Genomic DNA, 14510 nt, shown 5'->3' on the forward strand with positions numbered 1-14510 from the left:
GGATAAAGAGTTTTTCTATGTTCACTTTCACTTACATGCCTCGCGGGAGGGTCCTGCCAGTGAGGTCAGCACCCCCTAAGCCCCAGATACTGTTATCAAGGAGTTGCATTCCATGATTGTCACTTTCCCCCACAAACAGAGAATTCTTCACCTGCTGACGAGAACCATCATCATCTGGAAACGTTCCTCCACTGCACACACAGATGATAAACGTTAACTCCAACAATTAGAGGCACTTTTGATTTATTATTGTCTTATTGATATTGTATGTGCCAGTGACTCGGCAGCTCATCACACTCTCCTAAACTCCTTAACTTGTACTTTCTACCAATTCTAATAAGAACAATAAAAAAAATATATAATAATGAAATATGAATACACGTATAAAAATACAAAATAAATTTTATTCATGAGGGACTCTTCCTTACAGGGGATACAGCAAGAACCATGGACGACTGAAAGTGCCAAAATTAAATAAATAAATACATCCATCTTCTGGACCACTTTTGCTCACAAGGATCGCGAGCATGATGACTTTGGTCAGTAGGTGGGGGCCATCCCGAACTGGTCGCCAGCCAATTGCAGGGCACACAGAGACGAACAACCACTCGCACTCACACAATGGACTTATCGGAATGATCAAGTGACCCTGCATGTTTTTGGGGTGTGGGAGGAAACCGGAGTACCTGGAGAAAACCCACGCAGGCAAAAGGAGAACATGCAAACGCCACACTGGAAGTCTAACCCACAACCTCTGCACTGTTAGGTGGATGTGCTAACCAGTTGACCACCGTGCCGCCACACATACAGGTATGAATAATTCTTTATCCTACCCTACAGGCGTCACAAACTGACATTAATGTTTTGTCATTACCATCAAAAATTTAAATAATTGAATATTTTTTAAAGTATCACTTCAGTTGTCCTGTCACTGCTTGCAGATTTAAAATCTTTTTCAATGTATTTTACATTTGGTAACATTGCATCCATAGTCCCACTTGTTAATATTCACCAGACTTTGTGTTCTTCTTTGTCCCTTTTCTACTTACAGGACTCTTTTTTTACTTTGTGCCCTTAGGGTTCAGACCGAGACACACAACTACAACATTTAAGTGAAAAGGGTGCCAAGACTGCTAAAAAAAACATTCAGTTGAACATTTAAATGTCAATAATGACAAGTTGTTTCTCCATTTGAGAGAGCTACATTTATTTGTTAAAATAAAACACCTTTTCATCACAGTTGCAAAATACAATGGCAATATCAGAACACTGTATCTGATACAGTGTTTATTTATTCATTTATTGGTTAGGAGCACGGTCCTCTCACCTTGCAGCCTGGTATTTGTTCTTCATTTTGCATTTTAAAATCTATTAAGTGTAACAAGGATTGAGACTGAAGGCGTAATAGAGGTGTAAATCCACTGACTAAATGAAAATTAACAAATTAAATCATTCATTCATCTTTTGAAGCGCTTATTCTCAAGACGATTGCGGGCATCCTGGAGCCTTTCCCAGCAGTCTTTGAGTGCTAGGGCGCTACACTCTGAACTGGTAGTCCATCGATCCATCTGTGCGTCCGCCCGCCCATCCGTCCATCCATCCATCCACCAATCCATTCATAATAATAATAATAATAATAATAATAATGACGGCTGGGAAAGGCTCCAGCACACCCGCGACCCCCGTTCCCCACGGTTCAGAAAATGGATGGATAGATAATAACAATAATAATAATAATTATTATTATTACCGTATTTTCCGGACTATAAATCGCGTTTTTTTCATAGTTTGGGTGGGGGGGCGACTTATACTGAGGAGCGACTTATATGTGAATTTTTTCATAAATTTTCAAAAAAAAAAAAAAAAGTGAAACCGCGATAAACAAACTGCGATGTAGCAAGGGATTACTGTAATTTGAATTTCAAGTGACGTCGTCAGTGCGGCGCGGCGGTTGTTTACATAAAGGACAAAGATTCGATCACGGGATGATGAAGATGACGAAGGGCCCCACGTACTACCGGTATCATTAAAGGCTTTGTTTGTAAGTGACATGGAGGACGAAGAGTTTGAAGGATACAATGATTTGGAGTGACACAGAAGGTTTGAAAAACTATTATGGATTTTACGCACGCCCGGTCCTACTCTACGGAGCTCTCTTTCACCTCCGTGGATGGAAGTCGGGGGCTGGCGCTTGGCCGGTTGGCTGTCCGGGGACGGTGGATGGGGCTCGGACATGGCTTTTACGCACGCCCGGTCCTACTGTACGGAGCTCTCTTTCACCTCCGTGGATGGAAGTCGGGGGCCGGTGCTCGGCCGGGTGGCTGTCCGGGGACGGTGGATGGGGCTCGGACATGGCTTTTACGCATGCCCGGTCCTATTCTATGGAGCTCTCTTCCACCTCCGTGGCTGGAAGTGCCACCTCCAGGGATGGAAGTCCACGCCGCCACACGCCTGGAAGTCGACGCCGGTGCTTGGGGCCGTGTGGTGGTTAACTATTTACGTATGTTATAGTTATTTGATATATTTTATTTCGTGTACCAACTTGTATATGTTTTTATCGTTACAGTTCAGTAGTTGTTGGCTCGTTGAACTCTTGTTTTGTTAAATAAAGAGCCGTTTACCAAACCCACGTCTTTCCTTGTACTTTGTTAACGCTACAATATAGTTATATACTAGATCTGTGGAATAACGACGAGGCTGACGTCAGGGCGCACGTGCGGCGTTGTTGACAAAGGACGAGGAATTTGATCGATGGATTTAATGATTTGGAGTGACACAGATGGTTTGATAATATTATTGCTTATATAATAGTTATTTGATATATAATTTATACGTATATCGTTATATGGGCCTGTGGAATATTTTGAAGTGCAAGCGCCGTCAGCGGCGCGCACCCATTGTTGTTATAAAGGACGATCGATGGATTTAATGAATTGGAGTGACACATATGGTTTTATAAACGTGTTATTTATGTAATAGTTTTTTGAATAACTCTGAATGTTACGTCAGGCCCGTTCTCAGCTCTTTGCTTGTGTTTATGTCACGTTAGCATACCTATCGTTTAGCCCGTTGTTGCTCGTTCATGTCTGTTCTTGGTGTTGGATTTTGTCGGATAAATTCCCCCAAAATGCGACTTATACTCCGGAGCGACTTATAAATGTTTTTTTTCACGTTATTGTGCATTTTCTGGCTAATGCGACCTACGTATATTCCGGAGCGACATTTAGTCCGAAAAATACGGTATTATTATTATTAACAAGTTTGTGCTAAAGTAAGTGGCTTACCTTGCCAGAGTGAGGCCAATGCCGTTATCTGCAAATCTGCAAAATGAATAAGTTCAGTTACATTTTAAGACACTCAAAAATCAACCATTCGGTTTGTACTCACTGGCAGTCATCCAGCCAGACATCCCCTCCTCTCAGCCAGGCTCCGTGGTCCTGGTTCTTATAGGCTACAAAATGGTGAATGTGAGCTGGGACTCTGGGTTTAAACGGGTCAGCATCCTGGTGGGGCCCATACCTTGGGGGCACAAAACCATAGTACCATTGGTTGAATTTAAAATGTGTGTTTAATTGTTAATAATTATATTGTATGATGAACAAAAAAATATAAAGTTCTTGAAAAATGTACTGAATATTTCTAGTCAGAAATTCAACTTTTTCCGCTTGTGTCTGTCATGTTTATAGATGTGCAGGTGTTTGAACACATTTTTCTATGAAACTACACTGCCGCCATTTAAAAGAACTGATACGATGAACCTGGTTTAATTTAAGCTTTGTCACACTTCTGCAAATTAGAAGAGGGTTTGAGTAGTTTTACATTAATTAAAAACAAAAATATTTACTTCTGGTAAAAGCCTAGTTACAGCAGTTTGGATGGGAAATCAACAAAAATTCCACACTGCCCTTTTGCTATGAGATCTGAAAAACTACATGATTAAACTTCAATCTGACCATAAAGACAGTGTTTTTTTTTCCGTCAACAATTTCGAATATTTTCGAAGGCAGCAAATTTTGCATTCTCGTCAGGGTTCATTCAAGGTCGAAATGTTCGGCAGACGTTCAGCAGATATTTGCCTGTATTAAATAACTAGAAATCTTTAAGAAAGTCCGGCGAATGTTTTGAGAACATTTCCGACCTTGAACGCACCCTGACAAATTCTGACGTGAACGCAACATTGGCTGCCTTCGCACAGTGGAACAGGGGTTTTGAATTTTTGTTTGTGGAATATGGGAAGAAAGCAGGAAGATGCAAACATAGAACCTCATGAGTGTGAGGCAGATGTGCCAACCACCTACAGATAACATATTGTATGTATACTAACAAAATCTCTGAGTATGGATAAAGATTTGGAAAACTAATCGAAAAGATGGTCACAAATTCTTACCTAGCTCCAACCAGTGACAGTAAAGGTCTTTTGTCCTTGTCATTTGCCTGAGTTGTCTTGACTCCATTATCTAGAATAAATCCGGCCTGAAACAAAATAAATTATTTCCAGTATTGAGCACACATCTGACCTAGCATTACTTGATCACATTAAGCAGCTGGAAACTTTCATATTTGCAACCACATAGCACTCGTATATTATATTATATTATATTATATTATATTATAATATTTTATTATATTATAACAAATGTTGTAATATAAACCAACCAGGATATTTCTTTTCAAACTTAATCACCACATTTCCTTTCTTTTCTTTTTTTTTCTTCAAGAAAAATAAATTACAATGTACCCACAGCATCTACTTGTAGAAATACACATGGAAAAAAAATTCACAGATTAATTTGAATGTCTTTGTTTTTTGTCTTTGAGGAATTATAATTCACAGCTACATACGTACAAATACATGACATTATGTTTTGGATAGTGGAAATTGTTTAGGGCAATAGCATCTTCTGCATTGTACATATGAGCAGTAGGGGTGTAAATCGCGGGTTTTGTCACGATACGATATCGATACAAAGAATCACGATACGATATTTGCCGATATCTTAAAGCCTGCTGTGATTCATTCACGATACATCACGATATAGTGCTCCACGATCGATATTTTTATTTATTTATTTTTTTTCTAAATAAAAAATACAGAACAATATCCTGATTTATAACAATTCATACGCAAAATCAACAAGGTACTGCAAACTCTTTATTTAGGAAATTAGAAGAGTATTGTAGTATACAAAGTGCTTATTTTAACACTGAACTTGATCAAATTCCTATATTTTTTCTCATATAAGTAAAGAAAAATTAATATTCTTACACTTTAAAGTGCATTACTGAATTATTTATTTCCAATAATTTTAATTGTCCGTTGAGCCATCTTTTCTTTGGAATCCAAAGTGCTTCCAAACGAATGACTTGAAGCCCAAAGGGGAGCGAATTTCCTCGTCTTCTTGGACACTAGCCATAGCACCAGCCCAGGAGCCGCGTAGTTGTCGGCTCCCCTTTCACGTGCCTGCTCTGCTCACAACACGACACGCCGCGTACTGCTCCCGGAAAGAGGAAGCAAGCAACAATGAACTGGATTTCAAAATAAAGTCGCGTCTAATGTCCGAGGTCAAACACGGCGATATAAATCGATGTTTACGTTTAGCCTCGATGCCAATAAATCGTAGAGCATTATATCGATTAATCGATGTGTATCGATGAATCGTTACACCCCTAATGAGCAGTGATGAAAGTGCAAACTGCACTGGCTCCAGAACATTTCCTTTTTCACGTGACGTTTTCTCTTACAAACTACCTACAGGATGACATGACCTACGCTACCATTAAGGTGAGCCAAATTTAAAGTGACAAAAGCGATCAGTACAAAGGACGTATGATAACAACTCTACATCATGACCAGCAAATAATATATTTCTCACTGCTTTTAAATGTTGTACTTTAAATTATGTGAAGTGCAATTTTGCATGAAATATGCTATAAATATTATGATGAAATTGCTCATACATGTCATTGTGCGTGTGAATGGTTGTTTGTCTATGAGTGCCCAGCGATTGCCTGGCGACAAATTCAGGATGTACCCAGTCTACTGTCTGAATGCAGCTGGGATAGGCTCCAACGCACCCGCAACACTGATGACAAGTGGTTCAGATAACAGAGACAGAGAGAGAGAGATAGAGAGACAGCTAGGTAGGTAGGTAGGTAGGTAGGTAGGTAGGTAGGTACGTAGGTAGGTAGGTAGGTACGTAGGTAGGTAGGTAGGTAGGTAGGTAGGTAGCTAGGTAGATACTAGATAGATAGATAGATAGATAGATAGATAGATAGATAGATAGATAGATAGATAGATAGATAGATAGATAGATAGATAGATAGATAGATAGATAGATAGATAGATAGATAGATAGATAGATACTCTATTAATCTAACTGGCAAATGGGATGAGTTGATAGATTTAAAATGGGATCAAAACAATAACCAGTTCAGAAAATGGAACAATGGTTGGAAGACTACCCTGAGATGTGCTGTTGGCCAGTGTACGATTCTGTCACGACTCGTCTCCGGTCGTTCTATTATGTGTCTATGCTGTCATGGTTTCTGTTCGCGTCTCTGTGTACTCGCCCCTCCCCTCCTGTGTCTACTCACAATCAATGTAATCACAGTCTCTGTCTGTTAGTTTCTGCTCGTCTCTGTAACTTTGTCTGTTCATCTGTGCAAGTTGGTCTGTCTGTTCCTCTGCTTCAGTGAGTTATGTTAGTTTGCCGGTTCCTGTTTGTTTGTTTGTTTGTTTGTTTGTTTGTTTTTCCTCATCCTCTCCTCCAACACCCCTTTCCCTCAATAAACCCTGGTCCAAGCTGCATTTGGTCCCCCTGCTCCATTCCTGGCCGTGACAGATTCAGGCAGGTGGCCACTGGCATTGACATCAATGCATATAGCCTTAACCGTGATTGTGTCTTTGTTAAGCCCCGATAAAAAATGACACGTGGCTTGTAAGTATCATAGCTGCATGTCTGATATTCGTAACGACCCAATACACGTCATAATCATTAAAGAATTCAATGAGATATTATGAATGGCGCTACAATTACAATAATGTAATAATATAAATGTTATGAAAGAATGGATTTGATTAAATTATATATTTCCAGACTCACCCGGTAGTTGGAATGAGCTCTGTTGTTGATAAACTGCCCCATAGGCGTGTGTTCTGTTTTTCCAGGTGAGTACAGCCCCTCAGATGGTCCAGTTGGTACATGGTGGAAGATAAACCAGAATCCTGTTTCCTATGGTACACAATCATAGTACACAAAAAGTCGTACAGGCATAATAAAGTCATAAAACCACTGCAGGGGTCAGCAACGAGGTGCTTGTTTGCACCAGGTAGTTCCTAAATTGCGTACAGTTATTAATCTGATCTGACATGATGCATGATCTAGCGTCTAGAGAAGCTGGGGATGGGGAGAGAAGTGGTTGAGAGGGCTTAGGATAAAAATAAAGCTCACCTCTGAGCCTGCAGCAGCACAGTTGATAATGTTGTTGTTTGGGTTGGCAATCCAGAAAGTTGAAGTTGCACTAAAAAAAAAATATATAGAATAAGACAGTGAGGAATGGGTATTCAAGAAAAATAAATGTATTCATTACAAGTGAAATGAATTGACTTTACGTTTTGCAACATCCTCATCTGACCTGGTAGATGTCAATAAGTTGTAATATGTGTTTATGTCCTAAAAAGAGGAGGGAAGGAAAAAGCCATCCCAAATCTCCTTTCAAGCAGACAGAGTGGACAGCCTGACACTGTGTGTGTGTGTGGGTGCGCACGCGTGTGTGTGCGTGCGTATGTCTGTGTGTGTGTGGGGGGGGGGGTTGAACTAATAACAGTCAAAGTCAAATGAGTCCACACCGTCTTGAGAGAAGAATTGATTTCAGCAGTTAAAGAATCATTTCCCTGTTAGGTGTTGAAATAATACCTTGTTTTAATTTAAAATTTTTGATATTCTCTTTTAATTATGATCAAAAGGCATATTATAAAACTTTTTTTTTCACCTTTGCCTTAAAGGTGTAGTTTGCTGTCTAAAAAAACAAAACTACACTTTTAAAACTGTATGCACGACCTAGCAGTAGACACTTTATTTATATAGCACATTTCATGCACAAACAACACGATGAGCAGTAATGATTAAACATTGTCCCTACACGGAAGTCAAGCGTGAATAATCTGTGTGTTTGGGTGAGAGTATTTACCTCTATTTTTGTAAAATAACTATAGCCCCCCCTTTCATATTTAAATATTTATTTTTTCCTTTCTTTAACCCTCTAAAACAATTTGAGACATCGAGTCAATCGGGATAAATGCAGGTATTACTCCTGAAAAGCTTTTAATTTCTTACACACTTGCGAGTGACCCACATTATCGCTACAAGCTTATTATATTTGCATGCCGTATAGCAACTAAATGCAACTTCACCATGCAGCTCCACTAACTGCAGACATCAGAGCCCCATTAGGTTTATATACAATCAGTATTTCTTTTATGTATTCAGGACCTAAACCATTCAGTGATTTCTAGATTAGTACCAGAATTTTAAAATCCATTTTATAGCTGACTGGGAGCCAGTATAAAGCCTTGTGCTTTTTTTTTTTTTTTTTTTACCAGTCCAGTGTGACCTGTCCACAGTAGCATGAAGCTGATTGCTGAGCGTGGGGGATAAGAGCCCTTTAAGAAAATGCAGCTTTGAAGATGATGCAATGGCATTATCTGAAATCGAGATTTCGGTCCCAAAATGATAACTCTTTCAACCCTAGTGGCTCCATCAATGCTGTTTTGAGAACTGCAGTGTATGTCACGCATCAGGATGCCACTCCGCTAAGAACCCATGACAGCATGGGAAACGTGGATGTGACCAGAAAAGGAAAGGAGCGTGCTGCATGTCTATTGACAGAACACAACTGCCAATCAGCCACTGGCAAAATAAAAGGGACACTTAGTTTGGCTAAATCAGTATATTGGGATGTTTTTTTCATGATGTGTTGATATTGACATTGTTGTTATTATTGATGTTTTTTTTTACTCATGATGGTTTTTGTGGAATATTGACTAGCCCAGGGGTGGGCAAACTTTTTGACTTGCGGGCCGAATTGGGTTCTAAATTTTGACCGGGGGGCCGAACCAGGAGCAGATGGATGTAGTGTTTGTGTGAAGTAATATAAATGACATGTAAAGGTCATTGCATAAAAGGTTTTTACTTTTAGTAGATACTAAAGCATGGATATTAAAAAAAAGCTTTTTGAAAACAAATGCATTTATTAACAGCATTAAAAAAATATTTCACCAAAAAACTACTATCAGTGATTCTTATTAACTACGACACTGTTATGATGAATAACATTTTCCATCACTTCAGCGCCTGCAGGTCAGATTTATGAAATATGTTTATCTAATGAGGCGAAATCACATCCAACGGCAAACATTCTGACCAAATACATCATCTTGAAGAATCAGTGAAAGAATACATCTAAATAAAGTAATAAAGAAATCAATAGTATTGTTGGTTTCCCTTTTTGGCTAGTGCATCATAGTCTGGAGTAAAATTTGTTGTGGTAATTTTTAGGATGGAGCCGAGGTGTCGGTCCGTTAACCTAGATCTGTGACGGGCTTTGTTGACGTTCATGTGGCTGAACGTCTTCTCACACACGTAGGTCGAGCCAAATTGTCCACTCTTTTTTAACATTCGGCACTCACTGTCCACCTTTCTTTTCTTCGGGCCACTCATTTTAATGGAAGGATTCCAGGGGAAGGTTTGTGGGTGGCATTAGCGTAAAACTGTATCTGAAAACTCAGCGCGCGAATTACGAGAATATTGACGTCACAGCCTACATTCGAAATTCGGCACTGATAGATGAAATTACTACGTACTACTGAGCTACGTACTACGCACGCACACGCACTTGTGAGTGTGCACCGAGCTTTCTGACACGGCTCCCGGGAGTAAATGCGCGGGCGGGCGCTTCCCCATCTACTGGGGAAACATAGTAATTGCAGGGAAAATGACCCCAAAAAGATTAATAATACAATTTATTCAGGTTTGGCGGGCCGGATTAAACGGCCCCGTGGGCCGGATGTGGCCCGCGGGCCGTAGTTTGCCCACCCCTGGACTAGCCCCAGTGCAAAAAATATTTGTTTTTGCTAGCTAGATGTTGCCTATGTGTTTTAGCATTTGTAATAAAAAAAAAAGTAATATTTTGACAAAATATATTCTGCGAGTCTAAGCTCTTGGTGCAGTCTACCAATTTCGGAAACACGTTGAACCAAAATTGACCCGGCAATGAATGTTTTTACACCAAGTGCACGGGTACATGTCTACGAAAATAGGGACCAATTTGTTAAGCTCTGCAAGATAAGATTGCATAATAGGTATACCGTACATGGCGCGGTATACAAACCACAAGTGCATTCGTGCTTTGTCAGACTAAATGAAAATGAAAACCCAACCAACACTACTGGACCCAATAAATTAACAACATTCTAACATATTAGAGGGTATCAGTATTTAAGTTAAGTTAAAGTTAAAGTCCCAATGATCGTCACACACACACCTGGGTGTGGTGAAATTTGTCCTCTGCATTTAACCCATCCCCGTGTGATTTTAATCCATCCCCTGAGGGAGAGGGGAGCAGTGAGCAGCAGCGGTCCCGCGCTCGGGAATCAGTTGGTGATCTAACCCCCCAATTCCAACCCTTAATGCTGAGTGCCAAGCAGGGAGGCAATGGGTCCCATTTTTATAGTCTTTGGTATGACCCGGCCGGGGTTTGAACCCACAACCTTCCAGTCTCAGGGCGGACACTCTACCACTAGGCCACTGAGCTGGTGTCTACAAACATAGCTCAGTTTGCTCCTAACCCCTGCAGCTGCATATGATGAGTTAACATTCTTTTTCAGCTGATGTTCAGCAGATTGTATAGTTTGTCTAGTTTTGGGCCCATTTTTTGTCAGTATCAAATGCTTTTGAGGCACACAAGTCACAAGGTAGTAGAGATGTACCCTCTTAATGGACTAAACACGGGTCCTGCCATTGCAGTCTTACCTACAGTCTTGCCGTGGGTTGGCTACATATCCAGGGTATGCTCCATCAGTGATATCACGACACATTTTGCTGTCTCTGTCTGAAGGCAGTAGAGTGCCCGCTCGGACCATGAGGCCCAGACAGTGATCAAATGTGTTTCTCTCCTCAGGACCATCCTCTGTAAAGAAACAGTGGCCCAGCGTGTCATAGCCCACCACGTCTTTTACCTGCAAAGGAGAATATTTAGAGCACAAGTGTTTATAACTGTAACTGAATAAACTGTCTATCATATTACTTCCTCTTTTTATTTGCTTTTCTCTCTTGGAAGACTAAATTATGTATAAGACAAAACAATTCATGTGCAATAAATCTGACACCGTTCATAGTTGGGTAGTGAAGCGGTAGGGTCAAATTCCCTGTTCCTGAAAATGCATATATTCATATACTCGATCAGTTTTACTTGCATACATCCAGATAACTGACATTGATAAACATGAACGTGCATGTACTCTGAACTTTACGTGACACTAGCAGTAAACATGTTGTTCACAGTCAACATGACTTTCAAAAGACTAAACACATGAGAATTTTAGGACCAAGGACCTAGGATGGGCTGTTTTGGCTACGTGTGTGCAGGAGGCCGCAGCCCAGATGGATAGAGAAGCAGTAGGCGGAGAACCAGAGGAGCGTGAGAAGATGCTGATCAGGTAAGCCCTCAACACAGATTCTTTAGAATTGTATCATCCTCAGGCAACTGAAACACTGATTAAAAATGCTTCAGACCGACTGCTATGAAAATGATGAGGCTGTCTTGACGTGCTTGAACGCAGCTTACTTAAAATTGATTCAGGTCTTGACGTTTTACAATTTTTGAGCGGGAATTACAAATTTTAAATTGAACGGAACCTTTTTCCAGACAACTTTGATCTAGCTCACTGGGTTTCCCCAGACGTTTTTAAGGAATTAAGGAATTGAGCAAAACAAAGCACGGATAAATATTTTTTTCCGGTTCAAGAATGCAAGTCGATGCTTATAATTGGATATCCAACCTGCACATCTGTTAGTGACCATCAGACAGCGAACATGCGTTAAGTGAGTGGCAAATAATTCCTATCTATTCCTATCCTATATAATATATAAGCACTTTACTGTTCATAAACAAAAGCTGAACTCACCAGAAGTCCATTGGAGCTGTGGATGGTTACGCAACGAGAGAACGTGTGGTGGATTGACAAATCACTGACATAGGTGGGGGGGTTGTAACCTCCCCTCTCATCCACTTCACCATTCATATGGAAATGGACTGGGTAGTGTCCCACTGTTTGTTGGCCCATGTGTTGCAGCTCCACACCTGATATGTGTGTGGCCTTGAAACCTCGCTCTACCTAATGATAGCAGAGGGGATTAGTCAGTCTTAAGATATGCAATACATCTTTATTTCTATAGCGATTTCACAACAGCGTTTTCCATCACAAAGCACTTTGCAAAAATATATCACCTAGAACAGACATGGGCAAACTACGGCCCGCGGGCCACATCCGGCCCACGGGGTCGTTTAATCCGGCCCGCCAAACCTGAATAAATTGTATGATGAAACATTTTGTTCGTCATTTTCCCTGCAATGACTGTGTTTCCCCAGTAGATGGGGAAACGCCCGCCCGTGCATTTACTCCCGGAAGCCGTGTCAGAAAGCTCAGAGCACACTCACAAGTGCGTGTACGTACTCAGTAGTACGGACCCGGTGCACTCCGCGCTCTATTTCTATCAGTGCCGAATTTCGAGTGTGGGCTGTGACGTCAGCATTCTCGTAATTCGCACGCTGATCTTTCAGATACAGTTTTACGCTAAAGCCATGCGCACACAAACCTGCCCCTGGAATCCTTCCATTAAAATGAGTGGCCCAAGGAGAAGAAAGGCGGACACTGAGTGCCGACCGAGTGTTTAAAAAAGAGTGGACAATTTGGCTCTACCGACGTGTGTGAGCAGACGTTCAGCCACGTGAACATCAACAAAGCCCCGTCACAGATCTAGGTTAACGGACCAACACCTTGGCTCTATCCTAAGAATTGCCGCAACAAATCTTACTCAGACTATGATGTGAAGGAATGGGTTCGAAATACAAAAAGTCCTGCCTAGCTACAAAAACAGATATGCTCAAACCTCATTGAATAAAGTACATAAGCAGACAAGTATATTCACATATTAAAGCAATAAAAGAAACATTTTAAGCATACAATTATACCTACACACCAAATCAATAAAGAGAACATAACTAGACATTTTTGATAGGTGGTAATGACAAAGGTTTTTATAACTTTATGATCTGATATATATTTCTGAGCACTTTGAAGTAACAAATGTTTTTTGATATATTGCCTGAATAGCTTAATGACCCTTAAAGAACTGTTTAATGCATGCCTAATGATTTTCTAAATCACGGACATGTCACGACTCGTCCCCGATCATGTCCATAGTTTCTGTCAGTGTGTCTGTGTGCTTGCCCCTCCCCTCCTGTGTGCCCATGATCAGTGTGATCATTCTCACCTGCCTCTTGTTACCCGTCTTGTATTTAAGTCCTGTCTGTGTGTCACTCCCTGTCGGATCATTGTTAATGTCATGATGTCTTTTTGGTTCCTGTTGTCTTGTTGCTGTCATTGGTAGTGTCACCCGGTCTTTTTGTTTCACGTCTTTTTCGGTCAGTCCTGTTGTTGGTTTTGTTAGAGTTATGTCAGTTTACCGAGTCTGTATTTTGAGTTCCGCCAATAAACCCTGGTCCAAGCTGCACTTGGTCGCCCTGCTCCATTTCCACTCCGATTCGTGACAGGACACTGCCAAAGTCATCTAAAAATGTTCAGTACTTGATTGTATCTTATGTTTTGACTAATGCTAGACGCCAGTTTTCGATTACTACTGAACGTTCTGGACAGAGGGAAATATTTTGCCTAACAAAGAAAAGATATGGTTGAAAGCATGATTAAACTAAGAATATGATGACGTAAGCAAGTACATGGAGTATCAAAAGAACGAACAAACAAAAACATGGTAAGAGGTGAGTACAAACTTTGCATAGTCAGGGAACATTAATAAATTGATGATGTCACAGCCAAAAGCTCACATAATTCCGTACAAAATGACAAAATTGAAAGAATGATGACTAGGCAGTGTGCGACAGTGGGCGGAGTGGATGTATGTGCAAGAAGGGTTTACAGGAAGGACACTTGGAGATAAAACCGGTAGAGGTGCGGCAGGAGGAAAAACAACCAAGAACACGTCCAAAGGTGATCGCCAAGGCCGAAAGACAAGATGGAAGACAACAGCCCCCACACACACCGAATCGCCCATAATCAGCACCCACCCCCACGGAACCAGCTCTCACCGAACCAGCACCCACTCCCATGGAATCAAAATCTCCTGCGAACTTGCCACACCCCCTGACTCATCACCCATCAAACTCGGCCTACACTGGCATGTGCAACTGGATATAAGCTGACCAAAGAACCT

The 14510-nt window shown here is 40.9% G+C and overlaps 1 protein-coding gene and 1 long non-coding RNA gene across 2 annotated transcripts in view; one reads left to right on the forward strand and one right to left on the reverse strand.

Annotated features, from left to right (window-relative positions):
- Window positions 1–14510, reverse strand: part of LOC119120154 (cell migration inducing hyaluronidase 1) — a 202252-nt gene that overhangs the window by 32351 nt on the left and 155391 nt on the right. The window contains exons 13-20 of the mRNA XM_037246786.1: window positions 12185–12394; window positions 11031–11236; window positions 7452–7521; window positions 7104–7232; window positions 4388–4473; window positions 3388–3519; window positions 3285–3320; window positions 36–191 (exon numbers count right to left, since the gene is read on the reverse strand). Coding sequence (XP_037102681.1) covers window positions 36–191; window positions 3285–3320; window positions 3388–3519; window positions 4388–4473; window positions 7104–7232; window positions 7452–7521; window positions 11031–11236; window positions 12185–12394 — 1025 coding nt within the window. The remainder of the gene's footprint in view (window positions 1–35; window positions 192–3284; window positions 3321–3387; window positions 3520–4387; window positions 4474–7103; window positions 7233–7451; window positions 7522–11030; window positions 11237–12184; window positions 12395–14510) is intronic.
- LOC119120161 lies at window positions 8858–14252 on the forward strand. The gene is made up of 3 exons (XR_005097476.1): window positions 8858–8867; window positions 11646–11716; window positions 14219–14252. It is a non-coding gene; the product is annotated as an uncharacterized LOC119120161 (long non-coding RNA).

Source organism: Syngnathus acus, chromosome 3, assembly GCF_901709675.1.
Source record: "Syngnathus acus chromosome 3, fSynAcu1.2, whole genome shotgun sequence".
NCBI classification, from domain to species: Eukaryota; Metazoa; Chordata; class Actinopteri; order Syngnathiformes; family Syngnathidae; genus Syngnathus; species Syngnathus acus.